A 20,199-nucleotide genomic window follows, 5' to 3' on the forward strand; every position below is an offset into this window, starting at 1 on the left:
GTTGGATTTGCTTTCCAGGAGACGAAGGCAAGTTGTTTCTGGGCAACAGCCTCACCACAAGATTCCGTGTACCATGGACGGGAGGAAGGGTATGACAACTGAAGACGAGATGGGATAAATCTGTGCATGAGAGAGAGCAATTTACTTTGGAAGAATTCCCAGGATGAGTTGATGTCAGAGGTGGTAGAGATGGGAGACCAGTCCAGATGATTGATGGCTGCTTGAAGACCGTGCCAGTTGGCCTGAGTGAAATGCCAGACTCGTCGACGCTGAGCAGGCTCCCTGAGGATGGTCAGAGAGATGTCCACTTTAACAAGGACATGATCAGATGATCCGATCGGAGCAGAAGAAGAGCAGCAGACATTTTCAGGGAAGTTAGTCATAACCAAGTCCAGAAGAGAAGATGTTCCGTTGACTGAGATCCGGGTCGGGAAATTGACAGATTGTGTCAGTCCCAGTGAGTCGCAGAAGTCCTTTGCTGAGGAGCCATGGCTGGTGAGAGAGGTACCCACACCCAGCCAACTGGCATGATGACAGTTGAAATCACCACATATGAGGAAGAGAGAGTTGGGATGAGTAGATAGAAGTTGGTCCATATCATCAGACAGCGAGATGTAGATGGAGTCATCACTGTTTGGTGGACGGTACAACACACATATGAACAAGAGGTGGGAGCGAAGGGGAAGCCGTAGCCAGAGGTATTCCTGGGGGTGAGGTGGAGAGAGTGCAGTGCAGGGCGAGTGAGGAAGAGAGTTTTTGATAAAGATAGCAACCCCGCCTCCAGGACGAGGCTCAGGTCTATCATACCGGAGGAGGGAGTAGCCCGGGAGAGATACTATGGAATCAGAGACATCATAAAGGAGGAAAGTTTCTGTTAAGCAGATCACGTCTGGTTTGACAGAAGCAACCTGTATGGAGAGATCAGTTAAGTTTGAACGAAGGCCCCGGATGTTTGAGGTCCATACCGTTAATGAAGAGGAAGGGGGAGCATCAGATACAGAACAGGGGGGAGGAGGGGTAGGGTAAGATGTGGAAGAGGTGGAAGAGGTAGGGAGAGCTGTTGAAGGTGTGTCAGAGATTTCAGAATAGCTCGGAGAAAGGGAAGGATGGGGCGGACAAAAGGTTTGATGGTGATTGGGTGAGCCACAATGAGGTGTTATTTGAGGAGGGGGAAGAGCGAGGCAGAAGGTTGGGGGAGATGGAGGTGAGAGTTTGAAGGGGGAAGAAGCGGGGAGGACGCTTTGAGGAGGGGGAGTGAGCGGGGGGAAATTGAGAAGCAATGAGGGTGGGGAGATTTGAAGGGGAGGGGTGAGGGGGGAGTTTGGGAGGGAAGGGACAAGGGGAGGGATTTGAAAGGGATGGGATATGGGGGAGATTTGGAGGGGAGGGGTGAGGCAGGAGTCTAGGAGGGGAGGGGCGAGGGGGCGTCTTGGCGGGGAGGGGTGAGGGAGTAGTTTAGGAGGGAGGGGGCAAGGGGGGAGATTTGAAAGGGATGGGTGATGGGGAAGATTTGGAGGGGAGGGGTGATGGGGAAGATTTGGAGGGGAGGGGTTATGGGGAAGATTTGGAGGGGAGGGGTGAGATTGGATTTTTGAAAGTGTACGATTTATGGGAAACGAACATTTATTGCAAAATGAGTTTCTTGTGACCTTCGAGTTAAAAATACGTTTAAGGACGCTGGATGGAGGATGGAGTGCAGGAGAGTTTAGGGAATGTAGAACAAAGGCACTATAGGAGATGGATATTTTTTTTGGGATGAATTGATTTGGTGAGCAAGTCGAAAGCAGCCTTTTAAAGAAGAAGAAGAAAAAGGTGTTATAAAATATGACGGAATACATAACTTGAGGGGAAAGTGTAAACATTGAAGGTTAATGAGTGAAAACTATCTGGGGAAATGGGGGAGAAACACGTGGTCGAAGAACGAACGAACGAATAAGAATGAATAAACGAATGAGAACAGAGAAGGAAATGTTTTTTTTTTTGTTTGTTTTTTTTTTCTTTTTTTGAGTTGAGATTTACACAAGGAAGTAGGCTATGGGTGAAAAGACTGGGAATACAGAGAACGAAAGTTATTGGATCACAAACGACGGACCACTGAGAGAAAAACAAAGCCTCAAGGTTGTACAGTGCACACTGTACAAGGCCTTGCTCGCGACACGGCAAACAGACGATCAATTTATGAAAGATAAACACCGAGAAACAACCAAAGTTGCACACAATAACTTCACACACCGAAAGATAAATACAGTTTCGACAAAATACAATTGTGAACAGACTTAACTTCGAAAAACGTGGAGACCGTGTGGAGCTTCGAAAATCCCTGCCGCCGTCTCCAAGATCTCCAAGATTTAAACCTGAGACATTTAGTTTGGTTTGCTCTTTGTTGTTGAAGTGTGCGGCGTCACCATGCCTAGATCAAAAGAGCTCTCTGAGGCCTTCAGAAAGAAGGTTATAGATGCCTACGAGTCTGGGAAGGGATTTAAAAAGATCTCCAAACAGTTTGAAATCAATCATTCGACTGTCCGGAAGATCATCTACAAGCGGAGAAGATTCCAAACAACTGCCAACTTGTTCAGGCCAGGCCGCCCCAGCAAGTTCAGCCCGAGAGCAGACCGCAAGATGCTGAAAGAAGTCTCTAAGAGCCCCCAGAATGTCATCACGGGACCTACAGGTAGCTCTTGCCACTGTTGATGTTAAAGTGCACAAGTCTACCATAAGAAAGAGGCTGCACAAATTTGATCTACATGGGAGGTGTGCCAGGAGGAAACCTTTGCTGTCCAGAAAGAACATCAGGGTAAGACGATAAAGTTTGCCAATGAAAACCTCAGCAAAGACCAGCACTTCTGGAACAATGTGCTCTAGACAGATGAGTCAAAGGTGGAGCTATTTGGCCACTGTACCAGAAGACATGTTTGGCAAAAGCAAAGACAGCATTTGACCACAATAACCTGATACCAACTGTAAAGCATGGTGGTGGAAATATTATGGTTTGGGGCAGCTTTGCTGCATCAGGGCCTGGGCAGCTCACCATCATATAATCCACTATGACTTCTTTATTGTACCAGAGGGTGCTTGAGGATAATGTGAGGCCATCTGTCGGAAAGTTGAAGCTCAACCGAAGGTGGACCTTGCAACATGACAATGACCCTAAACATACCAGTAAATCCACCAATGAATGGCTGAAAAGAAAGAAATGGAGGGTTCTGGAATGGCCAAGTCAAAGCCCGGATCTAAATCCCATCGAGATGTTGTGGGGGGATTTGTAACGAGCTGTGCATGCAAGAAACCCCTCAAACATTGCACAGCTGAAAGAATTCTGCATGGAGGAGTGGGCAAAAATTTCTCCCAGTCCATGTCAGAGACTGGTAGACAGTTATAAGAAATGCCTACTTGAGGTTGTTTCTGCCAAAGGGGGCAATGCCACCTATTGGAGCCGAGGGTGTACTTACTTTTTCCACATGCGAAATTTGCATTTATGTTTATTTAAATTATACAATGGACTACAAAATATAAATGTTTCATGATATATGTTATATGATATCACCGTTAACTATCAATATTGTTGAAATGAAGATCAATTAGCTGTATGTTGAAATATGTTGAAAAAGTCAAAACTTTACATGGGGTGTACTTACTTTTTCACATGACTGTACACTCTATAATCCCAACAATCAAAGGGGGGATACATTCCTGAAAAATGCCGTGAATGTCGAATCCATGAATGTCGAGGCATTGTTTCAATTGGAAAAAGGGGATAGGTTCCCAGCGGTTTGTGATTCATAAGGGAAAATCTAAAATTCCGAGAAAAACCACAAATACATGAAGCATCGTGTCACGAATGTTGAAGTAGTTCACATTTTATGAACTGCGAGTATGCAGGGTCTGATCTGGTCCACGAATGTCGGGGTTTCGCAGTACATTTTATTAAAAACAAACAAACTGTGAAATAGCAGAAACTCCACAATACAAAAAACTGGGTACCTCATTTGCATTAAATAAATAATCGGAAAAAATTAAATAAGTTACGGACGTAGCTTCTTGACAATCTTTTCTTTTCGACAAGCTTTCAGCCAAATAGACCTTCTCAGTCTTCCTCGTTGCACTTGAGGAAAACAGAAGGCCTATTTGGCTGAAAGCTTGTCGAAAATAAAAGATCGTTTTGAAGCTACGTCTGTAACTTATTGAATTTCTTCCGATTATTTATTTATGTATATATATATATATATATATATATATATATATATATATATATATATATATATATATATATATATATATATATATATATATATATATATATATATATACACAAAGAATTAAGTTAAGCACCCCTACACAACGAATTAAGGTAAGCACCCCCTAATATATATTCTTTGTGTATATGTATACATTGGCATATATTCTAAGGTATGTGAGATCAAATAATGATTGGTATGACATTAGCAATTATCCATTGATGAAATTGAGTGATCAAAGTGAAAAAAAGTGATTGGTTGAGTCAGTGATCCGATCACGTGGGTCCTACACACGTTATTGACGCAAAGATCGCTAGAGGTCTTCTCAGAACAATGACTGTACGTTAGAAAACATAAACGTCATCCACACTGTCCGTGATGGACCTATAGCTCCATACTTAAATTGAGGTGAAAATATGCCTAAAATTCCCAAAAAATTTCACCTTAAATTATTCAGAATAAAATATTGAAAACGGCATGATTGTTATGTTTTTATGTGACCATAATATCACTTCTCCAGAAAATATAGCAATATCATGGGTATATTACACTGTTTTGACGACAACAAACTTGTAATGTGCGAGGTTGTAAAAAAACGGGGGGGGTGCTTAACTTAATTCTTTGTGTATATATATATATATATATATATATTGTTGCGGAACCCAACGTCGGCCTCTGTTCCCCTTATCGAGGGGGGATTAATCCCCTCGTTTATGACTGACCGACGTGGTCCCTGACGCTGCACAGCTCCCTCCGGAAAGGCAGGTGCGCAACCCCGTTCGCGACCGCGGACAGATGTTAATTGCTGAGCGGTTTTAGCAACCGCGGCACGAACTATTAACAGAACTAGACCCGATCCTTAAACGTTGGCCAAAATCGCGCCACATATACTCAATGGGGAAACCTCTAAAACGACCGAATGTGAAGAAGAAGACAAAGTAGAAAGAACAGGGATTTATTACTATTTACACACAAATCAAGCAGAAAGGTAAGGAAATACGATTTACAAGGCAATGGAAGGAGCAGGAGACACAGTGCAATTCATTAGCTTAACTATACAGTCTTACTTATAAACCCCAAGACAACATGAAAAACAGATGAACAATCAGACTTACACGAATGGGGAATTGCAGATGGATTGGCTGGAGGGAGAGGAAGGTTCAGCTCGGACCGAAGCACGGTCGGGCCGGGAGGGAGCAGCCGCCACCCTCTCGATCGGTCTCGCACGGCGCGTTCCTTCGCGGCACAGTCGATACGGCCGTTGAAAGGGAAACCCGAAGCTGCTGTGGCTGAAGCTGCTGCGTGCTGCTGCGTCGCGTGCCCTTCACCGGTTCCTCTGCCTTCTCTCTCGTATCTCGTGGGGGCGTTCCGTGACGGGTTCTCTCTCTGACGCGTCTCTTCATAAGCAGTCCCTCACTCCTCCTTTTATTGCCCTCCCCGGAATCAAGCCGCGGGCTACGAGGGCACGCCTACCGGTTCGCTCACCGCGGTGCTGATTGGTGACTAAGGGCTCTCTGACTCCAACGTTTGATGATGATGAGGTGCCACGCCTTTCTTCCCCGAACAGAGCACATGCTCAATGGCGGTAATTGCAGACAACCGCCCAATGCAGTTGGCAATGAAAGCTTTTGAATATGAAAGCTGATCTATCTTATTTAATTGATGCAACGCAATGATTTAGTGGACCACAGAGCCTTATACTGACATTTACTAAGGACATAACTACTGAGGGAATCTATGATTTGCTACGTGTGTGCGATGGATTAACTAAGGGCAACCTTTGATCTTTACAATTGGAGGGTGATATTTACAAGATTTACAGCATACAAAAGGGGAAAATTTACATCAAATTACACACACAATTCCCAAATCCCCAACACTGCACCCTCCTTCCTTGCGGGACGTCCCGGCCCGAAAATTTTACCTTTAGTGTGACACGCAGGTGTAGTAACCCTCTACAATTAACCTGACCCTGAGTGCGACAATTTTAAAACACAAATAAATATGTCCCGCTATTTGCGTTGCACCCTGCCTAACAGTTTCACACCCACAGCTAACCGAATTGCGGAATTATTTTCAAACTAAAACATGAACGATGGGGGAGCATTATTTACAGTGACATTATTTGACTATTTACAAAACGCAACCCAGGACCTGTGATTTTTCTTTTGGGGAACAAAAAGAAATTCCTGTTGGGAGGGAGGAGACAGCACGCATTGCATCGACGCACCAGCACCAATACACCAAAGCACCAATCACCAAAAACACCAAAAGCACCATTCGGTGCAACAGTCACCAGTTCATCATAATAACACACAAGACAACAACTGGTGGTGGTCTTCCTCTTTGCTGCTGGGCCGATGTTCTTCCTGATGTCGTCTTTCCATTCTTTTCTTCATGCGGCCTATTTGGAAATAAAAATGAAGTGCACCAAACGCGTCCATTTTTATTTAGGGCCACAGGGGCCAAATAAGGGTGGTCCACCTGTGTGGCATAGGTGCCACCTTGCCGAGGTCCGCAAGCAAGACCCTGGGCCATTGTGGCCGGCTCCAGCAGAGGTGCCAGGCCCCCAAAACGTGGGGTCCATAAAGTGGTGATTGGCCGCAAGACGGCGGTCCATAAAGTGGTGCTTGGCCGCAAGATGGCGGTCCATAAGTGGTGCATCAATGCAATGCATGCTGGTTGCGGGAGTTCTGGCACACCATGGCGGACTCCCGCAAGCTCCCCTCGGTGCCCAGAGAGCATAGTCCTCGGGTGGGAGACAGGGGAACAGAAGACAGGTGAGCGAGGGGTAAGGTCACAAGGGTACACATCAAACAAGGCAATGCAAGGTGAGGTGAGGTGCGTTTGGAGACTGAGCGGAGAAAAGCTCGTCCCTACCGTATGTCACCACCCCCTGTTACCTACTCTACCCTTGCCCTTACCCCATATTTACAACAATTTACACATTTACAATTTCGTCGCTACCGTCACGTCTTCCCCATATCTCCTATATACCAAATTCGTCACCACAACCCCTCTAATTCAAAATTTGCCATCATCTAATTCATCATCAATCCTCATAAGGAGGGAGAGATGGAACACAACACAATGTCACTCCCACATCATGATGCGTCTCACATTGCAAACATTTGCACAGAAAAATAACAAAACATGGCATGGTGTGGAGTTACGTCATCGCCTCAGGTGAGTGGATGTAGATGGTGCGAGGAGATTTCAATCCTAACTATTCTCTAAATGACTTTAATACACTTTACACTACCCGGGGTCTTTCCCCTGCCAATCCATTGCCCTCTCTATGTCCCCACTACCTGTCCAATGTTGCTACTTAAACTTACCGTTACCGATGGTCATTTCTAGGTCCCTATACATTTTATCCTAACCCTCCCGGGCTAGTTTTCACTGCCAAACCCCATAAAACTATAGCTCCTTTGCCCCCGTTGTGAGAAATGACAGAGTTGCCATCCCATCACATCGGGTACCTTTCACAATAAATTTTGCTCTCAAATTTCAACCAATCGAAATTTTCCAATCACAAATTCCCTATCCCTACCAAATGTCCATTAAACTTGAGCCTCAGTGCGTCGATACATTCTCAAAGCCCGGCTTCGTGAAGCCGAGCAATGAATTTGGGTGGTTTGGTCGCCTGCAGGTTGAATCCGTCCGGCATTCGGTTCAAGGGGGGGGTGGGGGGGTTTGGTCGGGCCGAGATTCCACGCACCATCTCGGCGCGGCACCTCGCGGTCGCCGGCCCGATGGCTCAATCTCGCCCGGTCAGAACCCCGTCCCCGCCAGCAGGGGGCACCGCTCCGCTTCCTCCCACCTGCCTCTGAACCGGACCGGTCGCCTTGCCCGACAAGGCCCGGACTCGACCGTGCAGGGCCGGGCCAGGCCCGAATCGGCAACGACGCTTCGAAGAGAAGCGATGCAGCACCGATCCGCGCCGGGCCTAGCATCCAACAAAGCGCACCGCGCCCCGAGTGCTCGCGTTGGCTAACCGTTGCCCTAAACGCTGCCCCGGTCAACGTCGATGCCTCCTCTGCATGCTCACACCACTCGTTCCATTTGTTGCTCAGACATCCCGCACACTCCGTCCATTCCACCACCGCACTCCCTGTTACACACCACATCTCTTGCGCACACTCGCCGTTCGCACACTTCCTTAACACACCTCACGCACCGTCTCACGCACTCTCCCTCGGTACGTACTCCGTACCACTCACCATGGGCGTGCACTCTCGCATCCACCCACTCACGCGCTCCGATGTGCCCTGCAGCACACGCGCCACAACCAACTCAGATGTGCTCCCTCGCACACTCTTGCCGTCCATTCCAGGTGTGCATTCTCGCACCCGCTCCACCACCAACTCACTCTCCGTGTCACACTCCGTACACTCCGAAGTGCATTCTCGCTCGCACTCGGTATCACTCCCACACTTTATAACATGCTCCCTCTTTGACGCACACTTTTTCCTCACACGCGCGCCATTTCCACTCACACGGGACCCTTCACCAACGCCCGGGTGCCATATCGATCCCAATCGCGCGACAATTCTCTTCGCGCCAAACACTCTGCCGAAAAACCTCTTAGCGCCATACACAGCACGACTCACCTTTGGGATCCTTTTCTCCACGCGCACCTGCAAATCTTTATAAGGATTAGCAAGTACGGCATCAGGATGTGTATTCAGACTTTGAGCAATTTCCATTCCTTCCTCCAATTGTTGCTCTTCTAAGTCCCCGGTCTCTACAATTTCAATTCCCATGACTTTTTCTTTAACGACCGCTGGCTTTATTAAAATTCCTTCTACTTCAGCGGTCGCCAGCTGCCCCATACCCCGGGTCGCGATCGCTATACCCGTCATTTTACCCGCGCTTTTCTCCACTTCGCCCAACCAGTGCTCCTCGACCCGCGTTACCTCCTCGTGCACCCATGGGACCTGCTCGCCCAACCTGCGGTCTCTGTCCCTCTCCGCTTCCCTTCCTTCATATGCGGCCTGCCCCCTCGCCAACCCCTCATTATTTTTTTGGCTTGGCCAATTATGCCCCCCAGTTTGTCCCATAATCTGCTTCCGAATCCCTCAAATTTGCTTCCCAACCTGTTTCCTACTCCTCCCACCTTGCTGTCTAATCCCTCACATTTGGCTTCCAGCCCCTCAAATTTATTGTCTAAACCCTCAAATTTGTTGTCTAAACCCTCAAATTTGTTGTCTAAACCCTCAAATTTGTTGTCTAAACCCTCAATTTTTTTGTCTAAACCCCCGATTTGGCTTCCCATATCCGTTTTTAATCCCCCTATTTGATTTTCTAATCGCTCACCCATCTTTAGCATGAGGGCCTCCATTTGCACCACGAAGAGGTTCAAATTTACCGGCGGCGCTGCTACTGTCACGGCGAAATTTGGTGCCGCTGCAACCTCGTGCGCGCCGCCATTTTGTGTCTCCCCAACCACGTGCGCGAGAGCGCCATTTTGTGCACCTGAAGCCCCCTCAACCACATCCTCATTTCTCTCCTCCTCCATTTCCTCCCTCTGGTCCTGGGTTACCCCTAACCCCTCTTCTAATTCCCCCACCGGCATCCTGTCGCCTTGATCATCCATGGCGTGATTTTCAAATTTGGGATGTTAAACAAAATTTCGGCCGCTCGTAATTTGAGCGCGCTAAGCGCGCTTCAGGTCCGAATCCCACTCCTGACACCAATTGTTGCGGAACCCAACGTCGGCCTCTGTTCCCCTTATCGAGGGGGGATTAATCCCTTCGTTTATGACTGACCGACGTGGTCCCTGACGCTGCACAGCTCCCTCCGGAAAGGCAGGTGCGCAACCCCGTTCGCGACCGCGGACAGATGTTAATTGCCGAGCGGTTTTAGCAACCGCGGCACGAACTATGAACAGAACGAGACCCGATCCTTAAACGTTGGCCAAAATCGCGCCACATATACTCAATGGGGAAACCTCTAAAACGACCGAATGTGAAGAAGAAGACAAAGTAGAAAGAACAGGGATTTATTACTATTTACACACAAATCAAGCAGAAAGGAAAGGAAATATGATTTACAAGGCAATGGAAGGAGCAGGAGACAGTGCAATTCATTAGCTTAACTATACAGTCTTACTTATAAACCCCAAGACAACATGAAAGACAGACGAACAATCAGACTTACACGAATGGGGAATTGCAGATGGATTGGCTGGAGGGAGAGGAAGGTTCAGCTCGGACCGAAGCACGGTCGGGCCGGGAGGGAGCAGCCGCCGCCCTCTCGATCGGTCTCGCATGGCGCGTTCCTTCGCCGCACGGTCAATACGGCCGTTGAAAGGGAAACCCAAAGCTGCTGTGGCTGAAGCTGCTGCGTGCCGCTGCGTCGCGTGCCCTTCACCGGTTCCTCTGCCTTCTCTCTCGTATCTCGTGGGGGCATTCCGTGACGGGTTCTCTCTCTGACGCGTCTCTTCGTAAGCAGTCCCTCACTCCTCCTTTTATTGCCCTCCCCGGAATCAAGCCGCGGGCTACAAGGACACACCTACCGGTTCGCTCACCGCGGTGCTGATTGGTGGTTAAGGGCTCTCTGACTCCAACGTTTGATGACGATGAGGTGCCACGCCTTTCTTCCCCGAACAGAGCACATGCTCAATGGCGGTAATTGCAGACAACCGCCCAATGCAGTTGGCAATGAAAGCTTTTGAATATGAAAGGGGATCTATCTTGTTTAATTGATGCAACGCAATTAATTAGTGGACCACAGAGCCTTATACTGACATTTAATAAGGACATAACTACTGAGGGAATCTATGATTTGCTACGTGCGTGCGATGGATTAACTAAGGGCGACCTTTGATCTTTACAATTGGAGGGTGATATTTACAAGATTTACAGCATACAAAAGGGGAAAATTTCCATCAAATTACACACACAATTCCCAAATCCCCAACAATATATATATACAGACTTGGCATTTAATATGGAATATTTTTTTTCTTCTTGACTTGGGTTTAATTTCTGAACTCAGTATATCAATCTGGTGAGTTTATTTTACCCTTCGGTGATGTCTTTGTTGAAAGAACCATGTCACTGTCTTTCGCAGCAAGAAGTCAATAACAGGATTATATCACAGGTGGCGTGACAAAATGTAAGGACAGGTACATTTGACGATTGGCTTCACAATCGGGTATATAAGGGTTGTTGCGTTCTGTATTAGTGGAAAACAACTGCTGCACGTCTACAAAAGTTATTGCCGCTTCCTCTGGAGATGGTCCGTCAACTTGACAATGCTGTTTGTCATGCAGTGGTGGCTTTACGAAATTATGGCATGAAACAGTGTGCTATTGCTCGGCAGTATGGCATCACTCAAGGTCAGGTGTCAAAGATCCTGAAACGAAATGCTCAGAGGGGTGTCCCTACTCCAATACCGAGGCAGGACGTCCACGCAGAACCACAACGAGAGATGATCGCCAGCTGCACCGGTTAGTCTGCAATGGCCGGACCAAGTCAGCAAAGCGGCTTAGGGCTGAGTGGCAGCAACTGACAAATGTGCCTGTATCCAGAAGGCTAGTCAACCAACGACTGGTTCAAGCAGGCTATCGTGCCAGGTGTCCCCTGAGAAAGCCACGCCTGACCAGACAACACAGCCAGCGCCGATTGCAGTGGGCCAGAGAGCACCGTCAATGGCAGCCAGGACACTGGAATCACGTGACCTTCAGTGACGAGTCTAGATTTCTGGTCTATCGTCAAGATGGCCGCGTTCGAGTGCACAGACATGTGCATGAAGCCCACAACGAAGATTGTATAGTGTCAAGAGTCCAAGCTGGAGGTGGTGGGGTGACCGTTTGGGCTGCTTTTCATGCAGGGGGCAAAACTGACCTGGTTGTTCTGAATGGAAACCTGAACCAGTTCAAGTACAGGGTCATTCTGGAAGAAACAGTGCTTCCATTTGCTCGTGCAGCCTTTCGAGCAAACTTTGTCCTCCAAGATGACAATGCACGGCCTCATCGTGCTCGCATGATCCAACACTTTCTTGCTGACCGTGGTGTGGAGCATATGGAGTGGCCTGCCATGTCCCCGGATATGAATCCAATAGAGAACTTGTGGGCAGAATTAACGCGTCAAATCGACCACTTGGACCAGCAGCCTACCTCTGTGCGTGAATTGCAGCAGGCTATTGTCACTGCATGGCAAGCGATTCCTGTCCAAACCTTGGCAAATCTCGCGAACAGCATGCCTCAACATGTACGTGCTCTCCTGAATGCTCGTGGGGGTTACACGATGTACTGAACTGTAATTTTACTGTCTGTAATCCCAGTCATAATTTAGCTTTTTTTTTGTTGAAATTTTTTTTTGGCTAATGTGCAAAATAAAGAGATACTTCTGGAAAACGTACAGAAGTTTAACACAGTACTGTCTGTGAATTGAGTTCGATATCAGTTTACATCACTTTCAAGGATCAATTTATTTGATTCGAAATGTCAAATGTGGTTTTTGTTTCTTTTAAAGGTCACATTAACAAAATCTAGAATAATTTCAACATAATTCCAATGAACTTTTGGTTCTAAGTCATCTTGAAAAGTAAGTTCACCCCCACAAAAAAAATATTCCATATTAAATGCCAAGTCTGTATATACATATATACATACATACATACATACATACATACATACATACATACATACATACATACATACATATAGTTGGTAATGCTCAACTTTCTCTTTGGCCTCTTCTGTTCCTCTGCTGCTACAATTGGTTCATCTGGTCATGTTCCTGAGAATGTCCACATTTCTCTGGCAGTTGACAGGGAGCTTCTCCAGCTCAGTTGTTTGGAGGCTCACTCAGGATAGCTATCAGGGATTGCAATCTGTCCTCTCATTTCAGGATTGGTCTTCTATCCACCACCCCCATCATTGATGTCACCTGGGGATTCTTCTTTCATGCACGGATTGAACCTGTGTCGTCTGCAGCGATTATACCCATCCTCTCGATCCCGGTACACCCACTCCTGTGGTGAAGCATGTTTCTTGACAACAACTGTGCTTTCTCTTCACTGAAAGCAAATCCAACCCAAGGGAATCTTAGGTCATTCCATAATGCTTGCAAAAAGTACGTTTTCAGAAAACAATATCTGGTCACTGTAGAGGCTGAATTCTTCAAGTTGTCCCCTTCTAAAATACCTTATCAATCTCATTATTTTCTCTAGGGCTTATTCTGTAGACAAAAAAGGCAGCACTGTAAGAACGTGAAAGGATTTGGTGTGTGGGGGATTAGTTTGAGAGACAAAATTGGGAGGGAGAAAATAACTTTAAAGAATAGTGGTTTAGGGCATTAGGGAATGTCGAGGAGATGATGGAACATTAGTAACCTGTGGCCAACAGAAACTATGGCACAAAAGTCTTGCAAGAGAAAAATGTTGATTTACAGTGCATTCACAAAGTATTCAGACCCCTTCACTTTTTTCATATTTTGTTATGTTGCAACCTTATGCTGAAATCGTTTAAATTCATTTTTTCCCTCATCAATCTACACTCAATACCCCATAATGACAAAGAGAAAACAGGATTTTAGAAAGTTTTGCAAATTTATTAAAAAGAAAAAATTGAAATATCACATTTACATAAGTATTCATACCCTTTGCTATGACACTTGAAATTTAGCTCAGGTGCCTCCCATTTCTCTTGATCATCTTTGAGATGTTTCTACACCTTGATTGGAGTCCACCTGTGGTAAATTCAATTGATTGGACATGATTTGGAAAGGCCCACACCTGTCTACATAAGGTCTCACAGCTGACAATGCATATCAGAGCAAAAACCAAGCCATGAGGTCGAAGGAACTGCCTGCAGAGCTCAGAGACAGGATTGTGTCGAGGCACAGATCTGGGGAAGCCTACAAAAAAAATCTCTGCTGCATTGAAGGTTCCCAAGAGCACAGTGGCCTCCATAATTCTTAAATGGAAGAAGTTTGGAACAACCAGGACTCTTCCTAGAGCTGGCAGCCCGGCCAAACTGAGCAATCGGGGGAGGAGGGCCTTGGCAAGAGAGGTGACCAAGAACCCGATGGTCACTCTGGCTGAGCTCCAGAGATCCTGTGTGGAGATGGGAGAAACTTCCAGAAGGACAACCATCACTGCAACACTCCACCGATCTGGGCTTTATGGCAGAGTGGCCAGACGGAAGCCTCTCCTCAGTGAAAGACACATGAAAGCCCACAGAATCTTGTTTCTCACAGTCTGAGAGTCCTTTAGGTGCTTTTTTGCAAACTCCAAGCGGGCTTTCATGTGTCTTTCACTGAAGAGAGGCTTCCGTCTGGCCACTCTGCCATAAAGCCCAGATCGGTGGAGTGTTGCAGTGATGGTTGTCCTTCTGGAAGTTTCTCCCATCTCCACACAGGATCTCTGGAGCTCAGCCAGAGTGACCATCGGGTTCTTGGTCACCTCTCTTACCAAGGCCCTTCTCCCCCGATTGCTCAGCTTGGCCGGGTGGCCAGCTCTAGGAAGAGTCCTGGTTGTTTCAAACTTCTTCCATTTAAGAATTATGGAGGCCACTGTGCTCTTGGGAACCTTCAATGCAGCAGAAATTTTTTTGTCGGCTTCCCCAGATCTGTGCCTCGACACAATCCTGTCTCTGAGCTCTGCAGGCAGTTCCTTCGACCTCATGGCTTGGTTTTTGCTCTGATATCCATTGTCAGCTGTGAGACCTTATATAGACAGGTGCGTGCCTTTCCAAATCATGTCCAATCAATTGAATTTACCACAGGCGGACTCCAATCAAGGTGTAGAAACATCTCAAAGATGATCAAGAGAAATGGGAGGCACCTGAGCTAAATTTCAAGTGTCATTGCAAAGGGTATGAATACTTATGTAAATGTGATATTTCAGTTTTTTCTTTTTAATAAATTCCCAAAACTTTCTAAAATCCTGTTTTCTCTTTGTCATTGTGGGGTATTGAGTGTAGATTGATGATGGAAAAATGAATTTAAACGATTTCATCATAAGGCTGCAACATAACAAAATGTGAAAAACGTGAAGGGGTCTGAATACTTTCTGAATGCACTGTATTTAGTGAAGAAACAATTAATTTATTTAGTGAATGCATAATGGACTGGGACTCGGTTATAAATTTGGCTTGCTGGTTCGATTAATCATTGAGGTGGAGGTCTACCGTTGCAGTGTCCACTCAACGACAGAAATTTGGAATTTGGCCTGGGCGTTGGCAACAGTTACCTCCTCTCGACAAAAGCCACTGCAGTTCTCAGATGGCAAACATTGATACAACGCTCTGCCCCGTGAGACACCTGGGCAACCGTTTAAAGTCTGGCCGAGAGTCAAACTGACGACATGGCTCCAAGGCAATTGCACCACCTTTGACCTATCCTGTTTAGGTTAACAGCATATGGAAGCAAAGGGGAGAGTTGTTTCCTCAAAAGCAAAGGAGAGAGTAGTCTGGAGAGTGTTGCTGCACAGCTGAGCCACGCAAGAGCAAACAACTGCCAATACCGAGGGAGCTTTGTCCTTTTGCCACCATCATCCAAAGTATCCTCATCAATTCCTGGCAAGATGGACGAACATTTTCCCTTTCGAAGGTTTGCCAAGAGAGCTGTAAACAAATATTTCACAGTTTTGATCACAAGAGTGGTTTGTAGGGCAATACCTCAGAAACTTTCTTTGAACTTGTTTTCCATAGTCTTCGGCCCTGCATCAAGTGCAGCAAGGAGTCGAGAATTCCAAGAAACCGATTTAATCTGACCGAGTTACAAGAACGGGCATATAAAAAGCATATACAATGACGTATGCACACAACAAGGCAATTGCTGAAAGCTGCTGTGCGTAAAAATGTAGGACTGAAAATGCTAAAACGCCGAAATGTTTGGATCAAATGCTACGGGCTGGACTTGCAGTCAAAACAATAAGTGTGGCTGGAGTTGAATGAACAACTGTGCACTGTAAACAATGATGCATGCAGGCATCTGTTTTGTTTTTTCAGCAATAAAAACAATTTGTAACTAACGAACTCTTCTGCAGACAAGTGTCACAAAGTCTGGAATAGTTATTCTTCTTTAAGAACCTATATATAGGACAATTACAAAACATCAAACAATCCTATTTACTTTTGCAATACCAAATCATTCTTTTTCACATCTTCCAGGAAAAGAATGTTTTGGGAGACGTTCTAAAATTGCTTCGTGCGAATTCAAAGTCTATCAGCTGATGGTGCATTGATCACGAGTCCCAATGGCTCAAGAGAGAATCTCCGCTCTCGTTCTCGTCCCCAATTCATAGTGGTGTCAGACAATCTCATCTCTACTGCCAGAGGATGGGAGTCAGGACTGGTGTCTCGAACGAGCCTTTCCTCTTCATCTGCTGGGAGAAAGGACGTCACCACCAAAGAAAGTCAGCAGAAAATAAGCCAATGAGAGGTGAGAGCTCGATTTGTTTACTTCCTGATAAATCAAATTTAGTTTGATAATCCTGATAAATCAAACAAATGTTTAGTTCCTGATAAAGTGTTTGGGTACCGTCGGCGATTCTTATTTTAATCATGGGCTGGTCACATGGCTAGCCGAGTGTGCTTCATAAGAACGAAGGGAAAAATCACCAGGGCAATTACACACTGGGAATTTATCCATAGGCCCTAACGTATTAACATAGCGCCACCCCTCGCATGAAGATGCATAACGCTTACACGGACATCCGGTCCTAAATTAAATACATGAGGTTTCTTCTTCATGACATTCGGAACACACTTCTCTATACAATCCTACCTCGACTAAGGTATTTCATTACCTACCCCCACACACGTAATAATAATATGTATATATATATATATATATATATATATATATATATATATATATATATATATATATATATATATATATATTTACCGTATTTATTTTTTACATTTAGGGAGAAAGGACGTCACCACCAAAGAAAGTCAGCAGAAAACAAGCATTCTGAGTATTGCGCTGCAATACATGTCCCCTACCAAAGTTCAAAGGGCCAAAACTTTGTCAAAAATGATCGAATATGCAAATTTATGCACGGTTGATGCTGGTTTTCAAACTTGATCCGAGGTATGCAGAGACACGTGTGTCACGCCTCAAGCCCGCAAGGTCGCAAGGTCGCTCCGTGGAGCGGCCTGCACGTATTGCACTGTGTGAATTATATAAATTATTACCAACTCACGGTCTGAGGTACTAGCGATTCAAGAGATATCCATTTTTTTTTTTTTTTCGTTTAATTAACGATATCTGCCAAACCACGTGCACCATCGCAAATTCCAAAAGGACATTTTAGTAGACTGATATGCTGAACAGATTTGTGAAGTTTCCCCTCGATTGGATCAAAAATGAGGGAGGGGCTCGCTCAGTTTTAAAGGTTCATGCTTAAAAACGTCATAACTCTGACACCATGTGACGCATGACGTCATGCTCGGGTATGCGATTATGTCTGCAAAGTTTGACCTCGATCTGTTCAGCCGTTGCAGAGAAAAAGGGGTTTTCGTGTTTTCACGAAAAACAATATGGCGGCCGAACCACGTGACCTCATAATTACCATTAAAATATTCTACAGACCGAGTCCATCATATGGTGAAAATTTGATCTCATTCGGTCCTATTATTGCAGAGAAATTGATTTTTAAAGGAATTTAAAACTTAAAATGGCACTGAGTTAAGGATCATCAGAATTATCAGAATTCCCAAAGTTCAAAGTGCCATAACTTTGTTAAAAATGATCGAAACGTCGTGAAGTTCGAACTTGACCTGTAACTTATCATGAGGAAACCATGTGCCAAGTTTGAAATCATTAGCATTAAGCATTTAGAAAAAAAGTCCGGAAAACTGTTCTTTGTGTGACGGACGGACGGCGTGCAAACCTATAGTCCCCTCCGGTGTACACCGGTAGGGGACTAATAAGCCAATGAGAGGTGAGAGCTCGATTTGTTTAGTTCCTGATAAATCACTCAAAGAAGTTGCTCCTTGAAAACTCGAGGTACCGTTGTGGTGTGCACTTAATCTGCATCAACGTGCTGTTTCTATCAAATATCAGGGGAGCGTTCCGTTAGTAACCGCTTGCCAAGCACCTCCCTTGATCGCTTGCTCCGCTTGCCAAGTGGCTTGGCAAGTGATAGCAGGTCACACCCCTGATCATGAACCATCTATATATATAAAACACAGTGTGTGTGTGTGTGTGTGTGTGTGTGTGTGTGTGTGTGTGTGTGTGTGTGTGTGTGTGTGTGTGTGTGTGTGTGTGTGTGTGTGTGTGTGTGTGTGTGTGTGTGTGTGTGTGTGTGTGTGTAATGTTACCGATAGACTCCTAAACGGAGAGGCTTATGTGCTTGATATTTGACATAGACATGGCCATTGAGCCTGGGACGAACATGGCCGAACTCAAAATATTTGGCGATCCATATTTTTTATTCATATTTACCTCAGCGCATTTCAGCGAAGTACCCGCTAATCTCAGCCGGTTCCAGAGCAGCTCGCTGATTCACTCAGAGCGATCACGTGATGTTCCATTACCGCCGCCAGACTGATTCGCTCAGAGCGATCACGTGATGTTCCATCCCGTCACACGTCACACGTTTTTTCACCTTTTATGCGATCGTGTTTTGTATCGATTTTGTGCGATATGAATTAAATGTCTTTGAAGCAGCTGTGAAACGTCTTTCCACAACCCTTCCGTAACCGATTGGAGCAGTTTATTGCCGCACAAAACGAGATCCGCGAAGCGAGTTGGTCGAGTCGTGCTGACCAAGATGGCGACACGGCGGCTTCACTTTTGACGGAGTATGAGCGTTCTATATATTTTCAATTCAGTGCGCCCGTGATTTGTGGCATAGACATGACCATTGGGCCTTCATGGTGTAATTTGTGCGAGGCTTTTGTCCGAGTGAGCTCGAGTCGAGAGGGCGAATGTACGGGTTGGGAATGTACGGGTCTCCCTTCCCCCGCCCGGCAACGCCGGTACTGGAGGACGTCACAGGATCGGTGAGTCTCCAAAATCCGCTTCGTGCTGTTGCGAATATGCAGGACTATGTCCGATTGTTGTGCTGCTCTCCGACCATGAGAACTGCAACGTCATTGTTGACTGGCCATCCCCTTCCCTCCCCCCTTCCCCTCCCCCCTTCCCTCCCCCTTCCCTCCCCCTTCCCTTCCCCCTCCACCCTACCCTCCCCCCTTCCCTTCCCCCTCCACCCTACCCTCCCTTTTCCCCCTCCCCCTCCCCTTTTCCCCCTCCCCCTCCCTTTTCCCCCTCCCCCTCCCTTTTCCCCTTCCCCCTCCCTTTTCCCCCTCCCTCTCCCCCTTCCCCCTCCCTTTCTCCCCTCCCCCACCCTTCTCCCCTCCCCCACCCTTCTCCCCTCCCCCACCCTTCTCCCCCCCCCCTTCTCCCCTCCCCCACCCTTCTCCCCCCCCCTTCTCCCCTCCCCCACCCTTCTCCCCCCCCTTTCTCCCCTCCCCCACCCTTCTCCCCCCCCTTCTCCCCTCCCCCACCCTTCTCCCCTCCCCCCCCCCTTCTCCCCTCCCCCCTCCCCTGCCCAGCAATGTCGGGTACTTCTGTCGGGTCCCCCCTCCCCCCTCCCATCCCTCACCCTCCCCATCCCCCCTCTTCCCTCCCCCCTTTCCCCCCTCCCCACTTCCCCCCCTCCCATCCCTCACCCTCCTCATCCCCCCCTCTTCCCACTTCCCTCCCCCCTCCTTTCCCCCCTCCCCCCTCCTTTCCCCCCTCCCCTCCCCCCTCCTTTCCCCCCTCCCCCCCTCCCCACTTCCCCCCTTTCCCCCCTCCCCTCCTCTTCCCTCTCCCCACTTCCCCCCTCCCCCCTTTCCCCCCTCCCCCCTTTCCCCCCTCCCCACTTCCCCCTTTCCCCCCTCCCCACTTCCCCCTTTCCCCCTCCCTCCTCCCTCCCACCCCCTCCATCCCTCACCCTCCCACCCCCTCCCCATCCCCCCCTCTTCTCCCCTCTCCCCCTCCCACTCTTCTCC

At 47.0% G+C, this 20,199-nt stretch overlaps 1 protein-coding gene across 1 annotated transcript in view; it reads right to left on the minus strand.

Annotated features, from left to right (window-relative positions):
* Positions 1-15,938: 15,938 nt before the first annotated feature.
* The window catches only part of LOC137425473 (RING finger protein 150), a gene marked incomplete in the record, with an annotated part of 68,647 nt that continues 64,386 nt past the window's right edge, over positions 15,939-20,199 (minus strand). The window contains 1 exon segment of the mRNA XM_078776708.1: positions 15,939-16,574. Coding sequence (XP_078632834.1) covers positions 16,408-16,574 — 167 coding nt within the window.

The sequence above is a fragment of the Myxine glutinosa genome, chromosome 4, assembly GCF_964187855.1.
Source record: "Myxine glutinosa chromosome 4, kmMyxGlut1.1, whole genome shotgun sequence".
NCBI lineage: Eukaryota > Metazoa > Chordata > Myxini > Myxiniformes > Myxinidae > Myxine > Myxine glutinosa.